At 39.2% G+C, this 23406-nt stretch overlaps 1 protein-coding gene across 3 annotated transcripts in view; it reads right to left on the bottom strand.

Annotated features, from left to right (window-relative positions):
* Positions 1–23406, bottom strand: part of CNOT6L (CCR4-NOT transcription complex subunit 6 like) — a 109329-nt gene that overhangs the window by 74446 nt on the left and 11477 nt on the right. For 2 of the 3 annotated variants that reach the window (XM_054728085.1, XM_054728078.1), the window contains exon 2: positions 4554–4675. The exons of the other annotated variant lie outside the window; for it this stretch is intronic. In XM_054728085.1, coding sequence (XP_054584060.1) covers positions 4554–4665 — 112 coding nt within the window. In that variant the 5' untranslated portion in view covers positions 4666–4675. The remainder of the gene's footprint in view (positions 1–4553; positions 4676–23406) is intronic. 3 annotated transcript variants of the gene reach the window in all.

Here is a 23406-nt window from a genome sequence, read left to right as displayed (position 1 = left end):
CCCCCCCCATTCCCATCCCAAACCCCCCCACATGCATGCCCCCATCCCCCTGTTGTCCATGATCACTGGTTAGGCTCATATGCAAGCACACAAGTCCTTTGGTTGATCTATCTCCCTTGTCCCCACCCTCCCCTACCTTCCCTCTGAGGTCTGACAGTCTGATCAATGCTGTTCTTGTTCTTCAGTCTATGTTGTTCATCTTTTCCCCTAGATGAGTGAGCTCATGTGATACTAGGAATACACTTATAGGAACCGAAAATGAGACAAGCAATAATGGTTATGCTGAGAGGCAAATGAATCAGTCTATAGTGAGTTTCTTTCTGGTGTATTTCAGTTTTACCCAGGATTTAACGGAGTGGTTCTCAACCAGGGGCAATCTTGCTCCTGAAGTGACTTCGGCAATCTGGAGACATTTTTGGTATTCAAAACTAGGAAAGTGCTGCCCCAGCCAGTTTGGCTCAGTGGACAGAGCGTCAGCCTGTGGACTGAAGGGTCCCAAGTTCGATACTGGTCAAGGGCACATGCCCAGGCTGTGTGCTCGATCCCCAGTATGGGGCGTGCAGGAGGCAGCCAATCAATGATTCTCTCTCATCAGTGATGTTTCTATCATTCTCTCCTCTCCCTTCCTCTCTGAAATCAATAAAAATATATTTTAAAAAAACTAGAGAAGTGCTACTGGCAACTTGTGGGAAGGAGCCAGAAAAGCTGCTAAACATCCTGTAGTGCACAACAATAGCCCCCAAACACAAAGAACTGTCTGGACCTACATGTCAGCAATGCCAATTTGAGAAACTCTAGGTTAACCTAATAGGATTTGCTCATATTCATTCTTCTGATTATTCCATCACTTACTCACCCAGTTCCATTTTTAGCTAACTGCAAAGATGATTCTTGCTACTGACACTATAACGTTGGTTTAACTCTTCCTAATGAAAGCCTATATAATCTGTATTGCATATCAATTCATAAAAGAAAAACAGTACTCATACTCTATTTTTAATAAAGTTATAACTGCAACTAATAATTTTAGATATACAGAAAAGGTTCCAAGATAATACAGAGTTCTTGTATACCCCTCATCCAATTTCCCCTAATATTAATATCTTATATTACCATGGTACATTCGTCAAAACTAGGAATTAACACTGGTACATTACTATTAATAAGCTAATTTGGATTTAACCCATTTTTACACTTCTGTGTTCCAAGATTTAATTCAAGATACCATTTTGCATTTAGTCATTCTGTCTCCTTCGTCTCTTCTTATCCATGACAGTTGCTCAGTCTTTCCTTGTTTTTCTGACCTTGACAATTGAGTTTATCTTATGTTTCTTATTATTAGACTGGGGTTAAGATTTTGGAAATCTTATTCAATTTTACCAAATCCTAAATATGTAAGGTCATATAACACAGTTATCACATGTGTTAGAATAAACAGAACTTCTAGATTTCCTACTCTGCCAACACTGAGATGATAGGAGAATGGCAAAGATTTCAATTTGCAAAAATAATTACTCTGTACAGGAAAAAGTAAAGTAAAAAAGTTAAAAATAAGAAAAAAATTACTCTGCAATAGCCAAAACAAAATTTATCATATTAAAAAATCTGATTTTACTTAGAAACTGAACTCCCTGTAGGAGAAACCAAGATGGTGGCATAGGTAAACACCTAAACTGCTGCCTCGCACAACAATTTCAAAACTACAACTAAAAGACAAAACGAACATCATCCAGAATCACAGGAAAGCTGGCTGAGTGGAAATTCTACAACTAGAAGGAAAGAGGAAAGCACACGGAGAATCAGAAGAGCTGCAAAAGGCTGAGGTACGGACACACGCGTGCGGGAGGCTGAGTGCCTGGCTGGCTTTCTCTAGCGGAAAGGAGACAAAAGCTCCCGACTGCGCTGAACCCCAGTTCCGACTGCACTGAACCCTAGCTCCGGGCGAGACCCTGGGGACCCAGGCTTATACAGGGGGAATCTGGACTGTCAGGTGGAAACTCAGGGGAGCCGCGAAATGCAGAGGTCTGGAAGTGCGCGCACGAGTGCGCGAATAGCACCACTGGCTTTCGCTAGCGGTTGGGAAATGGAAGCTCCCCACTGCACTGAACTCCAGTTCCAGGCGAGAATCTGGGAATCCAGATTCATTGGGGGAGAAACGGGACTGTCTGGCAGTGGGTGAAACTCAAGGGCAGCTTACTTTTTTTTTTTTAATATATTTTATTGATTTTCTACAGAGATGAAGGGAGAGGGATACCTCCAAATGGGCTGTGATACCATTTTCAGAGTTAGAAACATTGATCAGCTGCCTCCTGCAAACCCCCCCACTAGGGACGTGCCCACAACCAAGGCACATGCCCCTGACTAGAATCGAACCTGGGACCCCTGAGTCTGCAGGCCGATGCTCTATCCACTGAGCCAAACCGGCTAGGGCAAGGGCGGCTTACTCTTAGAGGTGCTTGCAGTGATTACCAAGGGACAGTGAGACCCAGGGGCCTCATAAGGCATGGCTGATGGGAAGCCAAGACTGTCTGTTCAGCCCTGAGACTCTGCCCCATCCAAGCTGAGCACAGAGGCTTTTGTAATTTTGCAAATCTTGTCTCATAAGGCTGTCTACAGCACAGCAGTTTTCCCATTGTAGACACAGCTGATCCTCACAGCCAATTGGACTGGAGGTCAAGTCCTCCCAGTGATACCAACAACAATCAAGACTTAACTACAACAAGACTGTACACACAGTCCACAAAGGGGTGTACCAAGAGTGTCCACCTCAGGTAACTGGGGAGGCTGAGCCATTGGGCCATATAGGACACCTAGCACACAAAGCTACCCTACCAACTCAGGGAAGCAGCGAAAACGCGGAGACAAAGAAACAGATCACAAACGAAAGAAATGGAGGAAAACAAAGGACTGGATATAGAGTTCAAAACCACGATTATAAGGTTTTACAAGAATTTCCTAGAAAAAGGCTGATAAATTTAGCGAGACCCTCGAGGATATGAAAAAGGACCAACTAGAAATTAAGCAAACACTGACTGAAATAAAAAATATTATACAGAGACCCAACAGTAGACTAGAGGAACAAGTCAAAGATTTGAAATACAAAGAAGCAAAAAACACTCAACCGGAAAAGAAAAAAGAATCCAAAAATTTGAAGATAGTGTAAGGAGCCTCTGGGACAACTTCAAGCATACCAACATCAGAATAATGGGGGTGCCAGAAGAAGAGAGAGAGCAAGATACTGAAAACCTATTTGAAGAATTAATGACTGAAAACTTCCCCCACCTGGTGAAAGAAATAGACTTACAAGTCCAGGAAGCACACAGAACCCCAAACAAAAGGAATCCAAAGAGGACCACACCAAGACACATCATAATTAAAATGCCAAGAGCAAAAGACAGAGAGAGAATATTAAAAGCAGCAAGAGAAAAACAGTTAGTTGCCTACAAGGGAGCACCCATATGATTGTCAGCTGATTTCTCAACAGAAACTATACAGGCCAGACGCAAGTGGCAAGAAATATTCAAAGTGATGAATAGCAAGAACCTACAACCAAGATTACTCTACCCAGAAAAACTATCATTCAGAATTGAAGGTCAGATAAAGAGCTTCACAGATAAGAAAAAGTTAAAGGAGTTCATCACCACCAAACCAGTATTATATGAAATGCTAAAAGATATTCTTTTAAGAAGAGGAAGAAGAAGAAAAAAGGTAAAGATAAAAATTATGAACAACAAATACATATCTATCAACAAGTGAATCTAAAAATCAAGTGAATTAAAAATCGGATGAACAGAATAAACTGGTGAATATAAAATAATCAGGGGCATAGAAAGAGAGTGGACTGAAAATTCCAGGGGGAAAGGGGTGTTGGGGATGCGGGAAGAGACTGGACAAAAATCGTACACCTATGGATGAGGACAGTGGGGGGGGAGGTAAGGGCAGAAGGTGGGGTGGGAACCAGGTGGAGGGGAGCTATGAGGGGAAAAAAGAGGAACAACTGTAATAATCTGAACAATAAAGATTTATTAAATTTAAAAAAATAAATAAATACCGTATTTTCCAGCGTATAAGACGACTGGGCGTATAAGATTTTCCTGGGTTAAAAAGTCGTCTTATACGCCGGAAAATACGGTAGTCCAATATATCTAATCCATTACATCTAATCCCATCAATATAGTCCAATATACCATATTTTCTGGTGTATGAAACGACTTTTTAACCCAGGAAAATCTTATATGCTCAGTAGTCTTATACGCCGGAAAGTACGATAAATAAATAAGTGTAAGCAAAAAAAAAAAAAAAGAAACTGAACTCCCAATGTCTTCAATTCCAGATGTTAACTCTGGCTCAAGATACTAATCTCAAAAGAAAGGATATGAACAAATATATTTAGTTATAGGTAAAATAGATAAATTAAACAGTATTTCAGTGTATATTTTCTTGATTAGTTCATCTAATTAAAAATGTACAAAAAAGAAATAAATATAACAATATTCAACTCTTGTTCATTATTGCTATTATACCCTGAATTAAATGCTTCAGATTCCACTCACCCGAAATTTCTAATTCTGCCCAGTGAGATTTTTTCCCATTGGCTACCTCCTCTGCTGACATGATGGTATAAATTTTGCGAGGATCTGGAGGATCATATTTTTCCTTTGGCATCCCTATTAGTCTGTAAAAAAAAAAAAAAAAAAAAATCATTAGAGTCTTAATAAGAAAAAAGAGAAAAATGGGTCAGTTTTCTTTTTGTCTCCCTTTGCCAGGTTACTAAGTGATTTTATACCACAAATTCTCACTAAAAGAAAAATACCTCTGAAGTATGCTAGGCTCTTGCAGGAACTAGCAAAAGGTGTGTCAGAGGAAAGTCAAACAAGAAATGACACTGAACTTCACAATGAACATTGTAGTTGCTTCCCAAACATTCATTCCATCCATTCCCCTTCATTTAGCTTCCTTGCTTTCCATGACAGACTGATCCTACACCAATTTTCTGAATGGACTCTTGACTAGTCCAAGAGAACCAGGGTAATCCCATCCTCTTTGCCTCAGTGATATTCAGATATCCCATATCTAAGACAATCAACACATGACATTCCCCTATGCCCGTGGTCGGCAAACTGCAGCTTGCGAGCCACATGCGGTTCTTTGGCCCCTTGAGTATGGCTCTTCCCCAAAATACCACGGCCTGGGCGAGTCTATTTTGAACAAGTGGCGTTAGAAGAAGTTTAAGTTTAAAAAATTTGGCTCTCAAAAGAAATTTCAATCGTTATACTGTTGATATTTGGCTCTGTTGACTAATGAGTTTGCCGACCACTGCCCTAGACACATAGATTAGCTGAGACATATCTAACAATCACAGAGTTTAAATTCTTATATGTTAAATAATTATATGTTATATAATGGGAGAATAAATATGTTATATCTTTATTGCTGAAAGTATTATAGATGTCCCCTCTCTTCTGCTGATCCTATCTAATAAAAGAGTAATATGTAAATTAACCACCACTCCGCTACACCACAAGCCACGCCCACCAGCCACACCCACCAGCCAATCAGGAGTGATTATGCAAATTAACCCAACCAAGATGGCTGCAGCCACTGAGCGAGCAGGAGGGAGGCTTGGGTTTCCCTGGCGACAGAGGAAGTCAAGCTTTCCGCACACCCTGGCTGGCCCAGGCCTCCACTTAAGGCTACAAAGTTTCAATTATAGAAGATAAATCCTAACAAAAATGGCAGCAGACACGGAGCTGGAGAGAGCAAGCTAGGGTTGCCCCAGAGATGGAGGAAGCCAAGCTTTTCACCTGCCTGGCTGGCCTAGGCCTCCACTACAGGCTACAAAGTTTCAATTGTAGAAGATAAATATATCCCAGATACCAGGGCCTCCGCTTGGGTCGCCGGGGGGCAGGGCCAGCCTACAAACCACCACAGGCCCCACGCCCAGGCTGCCCCACACCCCAAGGGAATCCCCACCCTGATCTGGGACACACTTCAGGGCCAACGAGCTGGCCCCCACCCATGCACCAGGCCTCTTTCCTATCTAATAAAAGAGTAATATGCAGATTGACCATCATTCCAACACACAAGATCAAGATAGCTGCCCCCATGTGGTCAAAGATCCTGCCCCCATGTGGACACAAGATGGCCACCACAAGATGGCCAGCAGGGGAGGGCAGTTGGGAGGGACCAGGCCTGCAAGGGAGGGCAGTTGGGGGTGATCAAGCCTGCAGGGGAGGGCAGTTAGGGGTGACCAGGCCAGCAGAGGAGGGAAGTTGGGGGCAAACAGGCTGGCAGATTGGAGAGGCTGCAGGCTGGGCTGAGTGACACACCCCACCCCCTGTGCACGAATTTCATGCACCAGGCCTCTAGTTATAAATAAAGGAGAATATATCCTAAATTGCTATTGGCAGCCATCCCAACAACTATAAGGGACATCAGCCATAGAAGTTAGAGCAGTGGTTCCTAACCTTTTTTTGGCCATGCCCCATCTAAGCATCTCTAAAATCCATGCTCTCCGCTGTGACATATAATTCTTATTATTCAAAAAGTGGACTCATATTTACAAGGAAGCCTAAAAAGCCATTAACTTGGTCTAAACAAGCTTCCAAAGAAGAGAAAAATCCATGAAAAATAAAAGAACATGTCATAATTTATATACTGTATATGAGGCCCCTAGAACCATAACAAATGCAAAAAAAAAATCAGTTAATAACTCATTCTCAAATTGCCCTCCTTAAAAATCAAATTAGGAACCACTGAGTTAAGAGTCTAGAAAATATAAAAAGAAAGCCAGATTCCTCACCAATCCGTACCTGTAGCACTTCCAAATGCTGGACTTTTTGAGTACACAAGCCAATACATTTCATTTGTTTGAACTAGTTTGAGTTGTGTTTCCTGTTACTTGCAATCAAAAGCTTACTAATCAGGATGATCATGTGTCTTGGTTTGCGTGGGCCAGTCTTAGTTTATATCTGTTGTTCTTAGATAATTAATATCAGCCCTTTTCACTCTCAAAAGTATCCAATTTGAATGATGAGTTACATGACGACCCTAATTGAAACTACCATACAGTCTTCATGTATTAATTAAATAATCACAGAACAATCAAAAGTAATGACCAATGAAGCATAAAATTCCACTAGTATGCATGTATGAAACAGATGATAAATGGTCCTAAAAGTAATTGTTTCAGGGGTCCAACAAAAGAATTACTGCTTGGTAATTGGTAGGGGGAAAAAATCCAGTTCAGATATAACAAGAATAGTAAATAACAAAGTCCTGAACCTAATTAAACTCCCAAATGTTATTAGTAAACTGCCTTATAGTATTTACAGTTGACTCTTTGCTCATATTTTTAACATACACACACAAACATATACACACCAAAACCAAGTGTCTAAATCTGGGAGTGTTTTTAAGTAGAATTCAGAATTTATATCTCAATGGAAGAGTTATTTTCAGGGGGTCTGAAATTTGTTACACATAGAGAGAGAAAAAATTACAGGTATTCTATCATGTTTCAAGAAATCAAAGCTAGTTTATAAGAGTACAAAGTTTCCCATACCATAAATTGTCCTTTTATTTCTAAAGGTAAAATAGTTGATTTTCCCCCTTAAGGCAAAGAGAAAGTTTTCCAGATTTGTTCATCTGTTAACAGTAATTAGCTTCCAAGTTTCCATGTTAAACTTTTCTGTTTTAATTTTATTATATAACTTTGGTGATACTAAACTATATTTTATTTACCATAACGCCCATACCTTCAAATAGCACAAAGAAGATCATTTTCCACATGGGAAAAACTTGATTTCTAACACATTTAGCCTATGCAAAATACTTCTGAAAAGAAAATTTTTAAATAACCATGTTTTCAAAATTTCTACTGTGCACCATAAAGCACATGTATCTCTCTGTGGGTATTTCCGCATTATAAGAGTCTACAAAAACACAAGATCAAAGCTAAATCAAACAGATCCAAATCCAAAGACATGCTAGCTACCAAATCCATTACCTACAATGAGGATGGGTAAAAAGCACACTACAAAATTTGCAAAAACATGTTTCAGTAACTTTAGATCCTTTTTATAAAGCATAAAGCAGCATAGGATTAGAGGTCAACCTTATTTGGCAGCTTTTTTTTAAATCCTCACCTGAGGCTATTTTTTCCATTGATTTTTAGAGAGAATGAAAGAGAGAGGGAAAGACAAATATCAGTGTGAGAGGAACACATCGATTGGTTGCCTCCTGCACGCACCCCTACCAGGGCCCGCCTGCAACCGAGGTATATGCCCTTGACCGGAATTGAACCCTGAACCCTTCAGTCCTCAGGCTGACGCTCTATCAACTAAACCAAACCAGCTAGAGCTAATTTAGCTATTTTAATCATGGGCTCTCACTAGATGGCATGTTTCCTTCTTTAAAAATAATTTATCTTTATTGTTGAAAGTATTGTAGATGCCCCTTTTCCCCTCTAATGCCCCTCTCCACCCTGCTCCCATCCCGTCCCCAGGCCTTCCCCAAACTACTGTTCATCCATGGATTATGTATATACATTCTTTGGTTAATCTCTTCCTACAACCCCACTCCTCTTCCCTCTGAAATTCATCAGTCTGTTGCGTACTTCAATGTCTCTGGATCTATTTTGTTGGTCAGTTTATTTTGTTCATTAGATTCCACATATAAGTGAGATCATGTGATACTTGTCTTTCTCTGACTGGCTTATTTCCCTTAGCATTGTACTCTCTAGGTGCCTCTATGCTGTCTCAAAAGGTAAAAGGTCCTTTTTTACAGCTGCATAGTATTTCATAGACAGTATATTTCTTAAGGGGACTGTGAGTTATTTCTGTGTGGAAGCATATGCTTTTTATATCTCTATACCGTTCCTACCACGGCACTTAATATGTATTTATGGAATGTAATTCTAAAATCTACCACTTCTACCTACCCTTGCCATCTCACAGCCAACTAACAGACAATACTTTTCTAAAAATTGATCTCAAGAAAAGGTAATAAATCCAAACGTTCCATTTCCCTAAACATTTTAAAAATCTCTTCTGGCCCCCTAATTCTAGTCTTAAAACAGCTACTCTATAAAACTATATATTTTTAAATAAATACAAGTTTCCAACTTTGAGAGTACATTAAAATTTACAAAATCTGTTTCTGCAAGAGAGATCCACAAAATGTTTACGAATGTCCATAATATGTAAAAACCAAAGTAATATTAATCCTGCTATGTAAGGGCTGGTCAGAGGTCTCATTTGATTAGGAAGCCAATAAAAATACGAGTTACTTAACTTTTCAAAGTGAATCTAGATTTGGATAACCTGATTGAAGCTAAAACATTTTTCATTTGGATTAACTAAGTGATTTAGTAGAATCTATATAGTTCCAGAAATCGCTATTGTCCCAAACATGAGGTTTTCAAATGTGCTACTAAAAGCTTGGAGAACTAAAATTTAGAAAATTGGTATTATTGAATCCTCCTACTCAGCTTTGTTTTCCTTCTCAGTTCCTTAGCATGAATCACTTTGAAGACATACCACAAAGAAAACCTATTTTGAAAGAACTTACAATATAAAAGAATAATTCAAAGCTAATTTAAATCTCTAAATATGACAGTGATAATATGGTTTCTCATATATAGATCATTCCAAGGCTTAAAGACTGAGTGATAGACACTTTATAACCAAGAAATAGAAATGTTTTATTTTGGAAAGCAAAGCCTTTCCTACCTTCTTTTCCAAACTGATGAAAGAGGCAGTTTTGGTTATTTTATCATTTAAGAAATATTTATGTAATACTGGATAAAAATATACTGCCTTACCTTTGAAAAAAATAGTAACTAGGAGGGCTTCAAAGCATTATTTTAATTTATTACTAGAAGCCCAGAGCATGAAATCGCATGTCCCGCCCACCCGTGCTCGCAGCCCCGCCCACCCGTGCTGGTGTCCTTACAGCATTAGGGCCACTGGGTTTTTATAATATAGACTAGAGGCCCAGTGCATGACTGAATCATGCACATGTAGGGTCCCCTATACGCTTTCGCTTTCGATCACAGGGGAGCTGGGTGCCTGTCCGCTGGTGCACCAGGCCTTTCAGAAGCCTCCGGCATGGCGGAGGCTTCTGAAAGGCCTGGTGCCTGAGCGGACAGGCACCCAGCTCCCCTGCTTTTGATGGTCCGTGGTGGGACATAAGCTCGCGGCCCCAGAGGCCCCTTCTGTGCCGCAGCACAGCCATGGCGCAGACGCTGAGCTCGAGCCGCCGCTGGCGACGCGAGCTCAGCATCCCGCCGGCCCAATCAGCCACCCCAGCCACCCCAAGTCCCGCCCCCCCCACGCCTCCTGGCCAATCGTGGGCATAGCGAAGGTACGGTCAATTTGCATATTTATCTATTATTAGGTAGGACTATTGGCCCAGTGCACAAAATTCATGCACATTAAAAGGGGATTAATTAGAGGAAATAATTTAATATTGCTATTTGCCCTTTCTCTATAATAGAAGTGTCAGAGATGAAAGAAAATTAGTAAAATGTATATGAAAACCTTCCTCCTGTCAGAGTCTGGGGTGCACCACGGGACCCAGAGTCAAGTCCCCGCCCACTCACATGCACCTCAAAATCGCTTGAGACCCAGACCCGGCTGCCCTCCCACCCCCAATTGGGAAGGATCCAGACCCGGCCAGACCCACCCTTGTCAAGCCCCACCAGGCAGGGGACGTAGCCTCAGGTCCCCTGGCCTGGTGCCAGGATGGGAAGCGCACCTTGAGGTCCCCCGTCAAGCCCTGCCAGGTGTGGGGCGCAGCCTGAGGTCCCCTGTAAAGCCCTGCCAGGTTGGGGGCACAGCCTGAGATCCCCTGTCAAGCCCCACAGGGGTGGGGAAGGGCGTAGCCTCAGGTCCCTGCTGATTGCTCGTTAAGGCTCCTTATGAGAACTTGTCCTCCGCTGTGGGTGCAGCCATCTTTGTGATGGAGTGATGGTCAATTAGCATATTCCCTCTATTATATAGGATTATTTCTTTTATTTTTGAATTAAAGTTTACAATCAATATTATTTTGTTACAGTTTCAAGTATACAGCATAGGGTTAGACAACTGTATACTCTACAAAGTGGTCCCCAATATTTCAAGTACCCCCATGGCACTGTACATAGTCATTACATTATTAACTATATTCCCTATGCTGTAATTTACATCCCCATGTCTATTTTGTGACTACCAATTTATATTTAATCTCTTCAACTTTTATACCCAGCCCACCAACCCTCCTCCCCTCTGGCAACCACCCGTCGGATCTCTGTATCTATAGAGTCTGTATATAGTTAGTTCATTTGTTTATTTGAAAGAGGCAAAGTTTCTGGCCGAAACCGGTTTGGCTCAGTGGATGGAGTGTCGGCCTGTGGACTGAAAGGTCCCGGGTTTGATTCCAGTCAAGGGCATGTATCGTGGCTGCGGGCACATCCCCAGTGGGAGGTGTGCAGGAGGCAGCTGATCGATGTTTCTAACTCTCTACCCCTCTCCCTTCCTCTCTGTGAAAAATCAATAAAATATATTTAAAAAAAAAAAAAAGAAAGAAAGAGGCAAAGTTTTAAATTAGTTTTTACAAGAGTTTCTAATTTCTCCATCTTACATCAGTTCCCAAAGAATCCTTTCATTACATCAACCTAATTTACACTGCAGATACTGATCAGGTAAGAAAATAAACTAAAAGCCCCTTCTCGACACAATCTTTTAATTTTTTTTTTTTTGTAGTTTTTTAATTGAATTTATTGGGGTGACACTGGTTCACAAAACCATATAGATATCAAGTGTAGAACTCAACAAAACTTCATCTGCAAACTTTGTTGTGTGCCCATCACCCCAAGCAAAGTCTCTTTCTATCCCTTTTTCCCCCCTTTGCCCACCTCTACCTAACTTCTTTCCCTCTGGCTATCACCACACTGTTGACTGTGTCTATGTGTTATACACACACACACACACACACACACACACACACACACATAAAATACATATATATGTGTGTGTTTTTTTGCTTAAACCCTTCACCTTATTTCATCCAGTCTCACAACTCCCTCCCCTCTGACAGCTGTCCATCTGTTTCATGTATCCAGGTCTCTGCTTCCATTTTGTCAGTTTATGTTGCCCATTAGATTTCACATATAAGTGAAATCATATGGTATTTGTCAACACAACCTTTAAACTTCTCAGTCTTTGACCCCATTTCAACACTATGAAAAATACTCCACAAAGCTCCCCAAATACTAACCACATAAGTTTCTTTGAACCTACTATCCTCCATTCCTTGAACTTTAGCCTATCATTTATGAAGATGTCCTAGATTCTAGTGCAAGATTTCTGAGAGTAACCATCAGTCCTGGACAAAAAAACCTGATTACCTCCTACTTCTTGGTTTCTATATAAACTATCCTGAAAGTAAGTAAGTTTTAATCTCTATCATAAGAGCCCTGGAGAAGTTTAAATTGGAACTTTTCAAAACCAAAATAAAATACAAGATAACTATGTAATATGCTGTTTCAATGAATAGCATATTACAAAGTATATATGAAATACACCCAAATATACTATTGTTAAGAAATCCCAAATCTTGGGTTTTATATCTGGGGCTAGGAAAATAATGCAACATAACTATCCTCCCCTGGAGGAGAAAAGAAAGAAAGAAAGAAAGAAAGAAAGAAAGAAAGAAAGAGAGAGAAAGAAAGAAAGAAAGAGAAAGAGAGAGAGAGAGAGAGAGAAAGAAAGAAAGAAAGAAAGAAAGAAAGAAAGAAAGAAAGAAAGAAAGAAAGAAAAAAAGATATATATATATAAAATAATATGGGCCAAATCAGAGCAAACTGTTAAAGACTAGAACAGTGATGGGCAACCTTTTGAGCTTGGTGTGTCAAACTTCGTCAAAAAACTGAGCATAACTTGGGTAGTGTGTCACTTTGAGGAAAAAACATTATTTCGCAAATGTTTCATCCTCAGGAGCAGCAAATGTTTCATCCTCGGCATGCGGCCGCCTCAGCGGCCGCGTGTCATCAGAAATGGTTACGCATGTCAGTGCTGACACGCATGTCATAGGTTCGCCATCACTGGACTAGAACTAAACATTTAATATTGGTCATCTGAAGCAGCTTATTGAAAAAAAAAAAAAGCAGGCTCTACAGTGCATATAAAGATAGAAGTCCTTATAGTGTTAAAACAGTTTCCCTCTCAGCACCCTGTCTAAATTTAAGCAACAATTCAGCACAATTAATATTGTTTCATCTTTTTACTATTTTTAATTACAGTTTACATTTAATATTGTTTTTAGTTTCAGGTATACAGCATAGTGAGTAGATAATCATATACTTTACAAAATGTTTCCCCCCATATTTCCAGTATCCATCAAACACAGGTTATTACAATCTATATATATAAAAGCCTAAACGACTGTTAAGACCAAACGACCAGAACGACTGGTCACTATGACACACTGACCACCATGGGGGAGACACTCAACGCAGGAGCTGCCCCCTGGTGGCCAGTGCACTCCCACAGACAGCTAACTTCCCATGGTCCCTCCCCCTCCTCCCATGGTCCCTCCCCCAGGCCAGCAGGCCCCGTCCTCCCCTCAGCTTGCATGCGATTGTGGCAGCGTGGTGGTGAGGGAAAAGAGGAGGGGAGAGAGGCGGGGAACCGCATGGTGGCAGGGCACCGACGATGGTATTGGCATCCGGCATCCGTTCCTTCCGTACCTGATAGGTCCATGCCCTGATCCTAGGGACCCCACCCATGCATGAATTTCATGCACCGGGCCTCTAGTATTGATTATATTCCCTACTAGAGGCCTGATGCACAAAATTCATGCATGGGGCGGGGCTCAGTCCAGCCTGTAACCTCTCCAATCAGGAAGCCCTCGGGGGATGCCCGACTGCCGGTTTAGGCCTGATCCCTGCTAAACCAGCAGTCGGACATCCCTCTTAGAATGCAGGACCACTGGCTCCTAACTGCTCACCTGCCTGCCTTCCTGATCACCCCTAACTGCCTCCCCTGATGGCCTGGTCACCCCCAACTTCCCCCTCGTCAGCCTGGTCGCCCCCAACTGCTCCCCGCCGCTGGCCTGGTTGCCCCTAACTCACCCCCCACACTGGCCTGATTGCCCCTACTGCCCCCCCACCAGCCTGGTCACCCCCAAATGCCCCGCCCCCACCAGCCTGGTTGCCCCTTACTGCCTACCTGGTCACCCCTGCCTCCCCTGCCGGCCTGGTCACCCCATCCAGCCTGCTGCTCAGTTATTTGGTCGTCCCTCACTAACCCCCCTGCCGGCCTGGTCACCCCACGCAGCCCGCTGCTCAGTCATTTGGTCAGCCCTCACTAATCCTCCTGCCGACCTGGTCGCCCCACGCAGCCCGCTGTTCAGTCGTTTGGTTGTCCCTCACTAACCCCCCTGCCGGCCTGGTCGCCCCACGCAGCCCACTGCTCAGTTGTTTGGTCGTCCCTCACTAAGCCCCCTGCTGGCCTGGTCGCCTCATGCAGCCTGCTGCTTAGTCGTTTGGTCATCCCTCACTAACCCCCCTGCTGGCCTGGTCGCCCCATGCAGCCTGTTCGGTCGTCCATTCAGTTGTTTCGGTTGCGATGGTCACTTAAGCTTTTATATATATAGATGCTGTACTTTACATCCCCAGGACTATTTTGTAACTATCAATTTATACTTCTTAATCCTTTCACTTATTTCACCCAGTCCCCCAGCACCCTCCCCTCTGGCAACTATCAGTCTGTTCTCTCTATGAGTCTTCAATTTTGTTTGTTCATTTATGTTGTTCTTTAGATTTCACATACAAGTGAAATAGTTTGGTATTTGTCTTTCCATGGCTGACTTATTTCATTTAGCATAATACTCTCTAGGTCTGCCCATATTTTCACAAATGGTAAGATTTCATTCTATTTTATGGCCAAGTAATATTCTATTGTATATATGTACCACAACTTTCTTATCCACTCATCAATTGATGGGCACTTGGGTTGTTTCCATATTTTGGCTATTGTAAATAGTGCTGCAATGAACACAGGGATGCATATTACTTTATTTGAATTCAGACTAAGAAAGGGAGAATGTTAAACCATCGAAGAGTGTCTCATAATGAATCAGATACTTCTAACTCAATGAATCTAACCCTAAATTACAAATCATTAGACATAGACTCATTTCTATAGAAATATTAACGGATCATCTCAATATTAGTTTCCAAAGTAACCTTAAGCAGAGATGCAAATGCTGCCTGCGTTCTCAAAATTGGATAATATCGAGCCTAAATTAGATATTTCTACTTAGGTTTTAGAGCAACAGGTCAATGACATATTTTTATACATTCTCAGATAAATCTGTCTTCCATCGACAGTTATTCCCAAAGGTTATAGAATTCATTCTGTGTTATTTGTTATGCCCAACTTGACTAACATCCATCCTTCCCAGTTGATCATAACCATTAAAACCATTTTCCTTTCTGAGAAAATATGTCTAAGTTTATTTACCTCCTTTAATAATTAAAAAAAACCCTGCACTGCAGCATTTTTGAAGTTTCTATTTCCTCATCAATATCTACTTTTAACTATACACAACTACTAATCATTACAAATGTCATATAAAATGTTTTATCTTCCCTGAATGGGCTTACCAGTTGATAACTAAAAAAACAGCATCTAGCAAACTACACTGCATATAATAAGACCATATTGATAAAAATAAAGGTCTATGGAAATCAAAAAAGCTTATAAAACACCCTGAGATAAATAACAATTTAATTAGTATTCCCACTCTACTTTTATACCAAGGGCCTCTGGATAGCATTTGTCTCAATGACATATTCAACTAAAGTCCATTAATGAAAATAATGCAAACATTCAAAAAGAACCCCAAAATTTTCATATTATTTCCTGCTCTGTCACCACTCTAAACAAAACCCATGTTTTATGACGATAAGGTCATACATCATTATGACAAAAATAACATTGACTTTTGAGTTTCTGATCAGTTTCATATTTATTCAACAAATATCTATTGCAGGCACATTATCGTGTATTATACCAAGTACCAAGACTTCAAGAGTGAACAAGATGAACAACATCCTTGCCCTTGTGTAGCTTACACCCAGTGATCCTATAATACCTAGGACTGACAAGGATGACACATATAACCCCCCAGGCGCGCGCGTGTGCGCGCGCGCTCATATTTTGCTGGTGATAAAGCAAAATGGTACCACAACTTTGGAAAACAGTTTGGTAGTTTATCATAAGTTAAGCCTACAATTATACAAGCTAGCAATCCCATTTCTAGATATTTACTCTAGCAAAATAGTAACTAATGTTTGCACACAAATCTGTACATAGATGTTTTATAGCAACTTTATTCATAATCACCCAAAACTGGAAACAATTAAAATGTTCTCCAACTAATAAAAAGATAAACTGTGGTACAGCCACACAATGAAATACTACTCAGCAATAAAAAATACACATAACATGGATAAATGTCAAATACTAATACACATAACATGGATAAATGTCAAATGCATTAAGCTAAATCAAAGGACATCTTGGTTGCTTCCAAGTTTTGGCAATTATGAATAAAACTGCTATAAACATCCATGTGCAAGTGTTTGTGTGACATAAGTTTTCAATTCATTTGAATAAATACCAAGGAGCATGATTAATGACTGAATATGGTAAGAATATGTTTAGTTTTATAAGAAATTGCCAGAGTCTTTTTTTTAAATATTTTTTTTATTGATTTTTTACAGAGAGGAAGGGAGAGGGATAGAGAGCTAGAAACATCGATGAGAGAGAAACATCGATCAGCTGCCTCCTGCACACCCGCCACTGGGGATGTGCCCGCAACCAAGGTACATGCCCTTGACCGGAATCGAACCTGGGACCCTTCAGTCCGCAGGCCGACGCTCTATCCACTGAGCCAAACCGGTTTCGGCAGAAATTGCCAGTCTTCTAAGTGGATGTACCATTTTGCATTCCCATCAGGTGCTCCAATCCTCACCAGCATTTGGTATTGCCAGTGTTTTGGATTTTTGGACATTATAATAGATATACTATCACTCAAAGTAACAAAGCCACTAGAAAAACTGGATTCAGTTCAATGTTTAAATGTGGAAAAGACTGAATTTATAGTCTATCACTTCATAAAAAATAAAATACTTCATCTTTTTCCTTCTCCTACCTCCCAATTTCAGGCTCTGCCTCTCTAGTGGTACAGAAAAAAAATCAAAGAATTGGGTAATATTTCACAAATATGTCTTAAGTTTGTTTATGTAAGCATTATCACCTGTGTATAAACTAAGAATGTCATATTGCATCAAGAAAATATAAACAGTATATCAAGAAATCATTTGGATTCTGTTACTAGAAAAGTAAATTTGGTAATATCAAAAATGGAGGATTTAATTAATGAATCAATTTCATAATGAATACCTTTTCTACTTATTTTTAATTTTCTATTGTTTTGGAAAGTAACTGCATTAAATTTTTAATACAAAACTGACTGATTATGGAAGTCTGAAGGTAACCATAGCTGCCCCACACTTTTGACCTGAACCAAATAATCCAATGCTTCAGCAATAGATATACACAGCAAAATATACACAAAAAGGTATTAAAACTAGTTTTACTTTATCTGAGAACCAAGGTTTAGAATTTGGAAAAGCAATACCTAAATATGTAAGGCTCTATTAAAAACAGTAGTATAAAACAGAAAAAACTTAGTAACCAAACTGTCTGTGGATAAAACTTGATAAAGGCACAAAGAAAAGCTCCATCCAGGAAAGGGTTCTAAGGTGCCAGCAACTTAATTATAAAAGAATTAAAAAGGCAGGGCCAATGCTGACTCGAATTGATCCAAAGCAGATAGCATTAAACAATAGAGCTAATCCTTAACTTTTTGGCATGAATAAATGCCTGAGAGTACCCACACTACTCATAAAATGACTGCCAAGAAGGTGGTGCTTTGTACTGAGCGGAAAAGATTTGAAGGGAAGGGGTGTCAGCTTTAAAATAGTTCCTAAAATAGTTGCTTACATGGATAAAGAATAAGAGAACTTACAAAAGCTTTGAATCAAGCTTGGTTCCAGGAAAAGGATACTTTGGCCCCATGTGAAAGCAAAAACGAACCATTGTAAAATACAGATACCCAGATTTTGTCAACAGAAGGAAGAGTATTGTTCAACATTTCCCACAAAGGTAGCAGAGACTTTAACTTGGGTTTCTTTTTTTTTCCTGGCAGATAGATACTCTGCAAAAGCAACAAAGCAAACTAAATATAAAACTCTCCTAAATTTCAATCCTATAGTCAAAATGCCAACTTCACAAACTCATCAAAGGTCACAGAGGAACAAATGTCCTGTTTTGTTACTTAAACTCATTACCTTCCTCCTTAGCTAACCAATACAGAATTTCCTTCTTGTTTTGAGGCTGACAAAATGAGGACAGTATACTTACAACATACTAGGAAAAATAGGTAGTTACCCAGAGTGAAAGAATAGAATTTGATATGATTTCCTAAAACCAAGTTGCACATAATCCATGTTTATTATTTCTCTATGTAAGAGCTAAATAAACATTTTTAATTAATTTTTTTAAACTTTATTTTGAGGTTGTTTCACAAATTAAAAAATAAAATGTAATTCTTTGAAAGCATTTATCAAAAATCCATTATTTTTAATTGTTAGAACTGTGTTCCCTGCCCTAAAAACTTTACAGTCTATGAAAGATGAGAAAAATGTAAACAATGACCACTATATTGTAAACATGTATTTCCCATTTCTATCTAAAATGTACTTAAAGTTGCTTTCCATGAAGGATATATAACACTGTTTACAAATAACTGTAACTTAATAAAGAAATGTATGCACATTACATAGAAGAATAAAATTCAATTGTAGCAATTCTTGAATGATGATTAATTGTAAAATGTGCTATAAGCACTGTAATTCATAACACTCAGCTGACGAGCAAGTGAACAAAATATGGTATATTCACACAATACTGTATTATTCAACCACAAGAAGGAATGAAGTAATGTTACATGCTACATCAAGCATGTCAAACTCGCGGCCCTCAGGCCACATGCGACCTACAACGAATATTTTTGAGGCCCAGCCAATATAACGGTATGTAAGAAACATTTTAATAAAAATTTCATAACTTAATTTTTACAATATCCTGCTATACATAATTATTAATAACGAACTACAACGTTCGCTAATGACTGATGACTATAATCGTGTTGCATTCATTTTCCTTATGCGCGTTACACGCAGGTGCACCATTTCTCTCCACTAATACTAGCAGTGAATACTTTAGCAGCTGACTGCCACATCATTAGTCTTGGACTGACTTGTTTGGTGTGCACAACAGGAAGTATTTCACTTTCGGAGAACAAGAAAAATAGGTTTATTTGCGTTACACATTAATTTGTGCAGTTATTCAGTGTCTGGTAAGTTAATGTTCAAGAAAAAAATATTAACAGAAGCCAGACACAAAAGGTCACATATTGTATGATTCCATTTATATGAATGCCTAGAATAGGAAAATACACAGTGACAGAAAGTAGATTGGTGGTTGCCAACAGATGCTAGAATGGGCAAACTGGAATTGCTAATAGGTATGAGGTATCTTTTGAGGGTGATGGAAATGGTCTGTAATTGGATAGTAGTGGTGTTCACAATACTGACAAAATACTTTTAAAATGTGAATTTGTGTTATGTGATATATATATCAATTTTAATGCTATAAAATTTTTAGGAATGAGACTTTACTTGGGATGGTGAACACATAATACAATATACAAATGATGTATTATAGAATTGTACACCTGAAATCTATATAATTTTATTAACTAATGTCACCCCAATAGATTCAATAAAAAAAAATAAAAAAATTTAAAGCATGAGGTATATCTATAGATGGAAAAATGGCCATAACATGCTGTTAAATAAAAGAGCTAGTTTAGCCCTGGCCTGTTGCCCAATGGTTAGAGCGTCGAGCTGCAGACCTCAGGATCATGGATTTGATTCCCAGTCAAGGTCATGTACCTCAGTTGCAGGCTCAATCCCCAGCCCCCGTTGGGGTGCATGTAGGAGGCAACCAATCGATGTGTCTCTCTCACATGGATGTTTTCTCTCTCTCTCTCTCTCTCTCTCTCTCTCTCTCTCTCTCTCTCTCTCTTTCTCTCCCTCTCTCCCACCTCCCTCCCCTTTCTCTTCCCTCCCCTCTATTCTCGCTGGAAAAAAGTGTCAATGGAAAAAAATATCCTCAGGTGACGATTAAAAAGAAAAAAGCAAGTTTAGTCCTATCCAGGTGGCCGAGTTGGTTGGAGTAGAGTCCTATACACCAAAAGGTGCGGGTTTGACTCCCAGTCAGGGCACCTATCTAGGTTGCCATTTAGAACCCGGGTTGGGATGCATACAGAAGGCAACTGATACATGTTTCTCTCTCACAGTGATTTTTTTTTCTTCTCTCTTTCCCTCCCTCCATCCCTCACTTCCTCTCTCTCAACATATCCTCAAATGAGGATTAAATTTAAAAAGAAGCCCGGCCTGCCTGGCTCAGTGGTTGAGCGTCAACCAATGAACCAGCAGGTCACGGTTTGATTCCCAGTCAGGGCACATGCCCCGGTTGCAGGCTTGATCCCCAGTGTGAGTGTGCAGGAGGCAGCCAATCAATGATTCCCTCTCATCATTGATGTTTCTCTCTCTCTCCCTCTTCCTTCCTCTCTGAAATCAATAAAAAAATATATACTTAAAAAATAATAAATAAAAAGAAAAGCAAGTTTAAAAACATCAAACAGTATGATTCTAGTTATGTATGTTTATGTAGTTATATAAGTACATATTGCCCAGAAACAGATAATGGTACTATATATACTATACTACTAACAATCTTGATGACAACCAGAAAATTACTCTCTTCAGTATCATTTTTCTTTCAAAGAACACATATTATTTCTAGAACAGACATTAAAGAAAATACAATTTGCAAAGAAGAGTACTATGACATTAATACATAGAATAAATTGAAACCAGGAGACAATACAAGCGAAGATTTTTAAACTGGGGTCCATAAAGCTCAGAAAATCGCTAAATTTGTATAGAAAAAAGTCACTATTTTCATCACTATTTTCACTAACCTCTAATTAAAATTTTGTACTTCTCTCAGATAAACCTAGACAACCTACTATAATAATAACAGTAACTGTGATTTTTGTCACTAACACAAATAAATCTTCATATCACATTATAGTTGTTATAGATACCTCAAAATATCATCCATCTATATTACTTCAAATACATATCACTATATGTCATCTATATGTATCACTACTTCAAAATCACAGTAGTTATTAAGACTCTGCTAGATCCTTACTTAAATGCATTAATAAAGAGACACATATATTAATATATCACAAATTTGTATATATATATATATATTCTAGTATTTCAATATAACATCTATTTTCTTTCATTCACTTAAATTCATTACTCTAAAAAGGCTCCAACATCCACCCCCATCCATCCATTCATTAAAGGCAGGAAGGGAAACCAATCAGGAGGATATTCTAATTATTAGAGTAATAAGTAATTAGGAGCTGAATCCAGGCAAAAATAGAAATCATTCCAATTTTAATCAATTTATCTAATACAAAATTCCTAATTTTCTTTCCCAAATTGTCTCCTGGTTTCTCAGTCATCTCCCTTCACATTCAATCAGCAAAAGCCTTCTTTTCTATAGCAATTGACAGCAATCTATTTCTTGACCTCTCATTTCATGTTTTAATTTAACTCTTTAAAAAAAAAAGAACCTCCCTCCTCCCATTCTGGTCTCCTCAACTCATTCTGCATACCTCAACAAGAATCTTCAATAATTGTTTTTAAAATACCAACGTGCCCAAAATCACTCAATGTCCCCAATGTCCTTAAAAGTAATATTGATACTTATGAAATTCTAGAGACACATTTACAATAAGTATTATCAAAACTATCATGTAGGTATGCCCTACAAAATATGATCTAAGACAATATTATAAAACTCAGGTATTAATAACAGAACCTCAATTTATAGATGTAAAAAAAATGCTGCTCTAGAGTTGAACCTAGCTGAACCTAGTAAGAAATTTTAATTCCTTACCCACACATTCAAACCCCTCCATAATAATCATACTCCAATGTGCTTTATCAGCCTCCTTCCCACTGAAGCTCTAGAAGTTAACTGGAAATTAACTCAACTTCCCTCTCATCCTTGAATCTAAACTGATGCCTTTCCGCTACTACATATTTGTTCCATGTAATTTCTACTGCTTGCAATGCCATTTGATTATTCATTCATTTAACAAGCAATTATTAAGCCCAGGATATATAACAAACATTTAGTACATAGTTAAGCCTCTACTATGTATCAAACACTTAAGCTATAAGGGTGAGGTATCTCTGCCTTTAACAACTCTCAGCCCAATGGAAAAACAGAGACATAAATCAGGTAAACACAAGCCAATTGGTAAATGTTATGGAAGAGGAATGCATAGGATGCTAGGGGAGCAAGAAGAAAGAGCATAAAGCAAATAGTGTAAGTGTCAGCAAAGTTTCCCAGGGTAGGGAGAACCTGAGGTGAATTATTAAAGACGTCAGTGAGGTCATAAAATATAAGGTATTGTAGGCACATATAAAGCATAAACCAAGCTATAAGTCTTGCGATATAGCTAGGCTAGGGAATATGTTCAAGAGAGAGGAGTAATCAATAAAACTGGAGAGGTATACAAGAACAAGATCATAAGGAGCCTTACATATAATTCTACGAAATCTCCATTTTATTATAAAAGCAATGAGCAGCAGCAGGTTATCTTGGAAAGTACACAGGTTTAGGAATTCCAATAACCTAAATCTGAATTCAAGCTCTGACATTTACTTGCTATATGACTTTCAACAAAAATGCCTCTCTAAGTTTCTGTTTCCTCAACTATAAAATAGAAATTAATACCAATTTTGCCAGAATTCCAGTAAGTTAATTCATGTAAATCTCCTAACACAGGAGTCAGCAAACTACAGCTTGGTTTGACAGCAATGAGTGGCTTTAAATCTTAAGATTGTTAAAAGAAAAAACAAACAAACAAAACCTACAACTAAAACATAAAGGAGACTATAGAACAGAGATCTTATGTGATCCAAAAAGCCAAAATAGAGGCAACCAAGATGGCGGCATAGGTAAACGCCTGTATTTGCTGCCTCTCACAACCACATCAAAACTACAACTAAAAGACAAAACAAATATCATCCAGAATCATGGGAAAGCTGGCTGAGTGGAAGTTCTAAAACTAGAAGAAAAGAAAAAAGCACATTGAGACTAGTAGGAGGTGCGGAAGTGCGGAGGTACGGAG

The sequence above is a fragment of the Eptesicus fuscus genome, chromosome 2 (assembly GCF_027574615.1).
Source record: "Eptesicus fuscus isolate TK198812 chromosome 2, DD_ASM_mEF_20220401, whole genome shotgun sequence".
NCBI classification, from domain to species: domain Eukaryota; kingdom Metazoa; phylum Chordata; class Mammalia; order Chiroptera; family Vespertilionidae; genus Eptesicus; species Eptesicus fuscus.
This window is presented reverse-complemented; position numbering and strand designations above follow the sequence as displayed.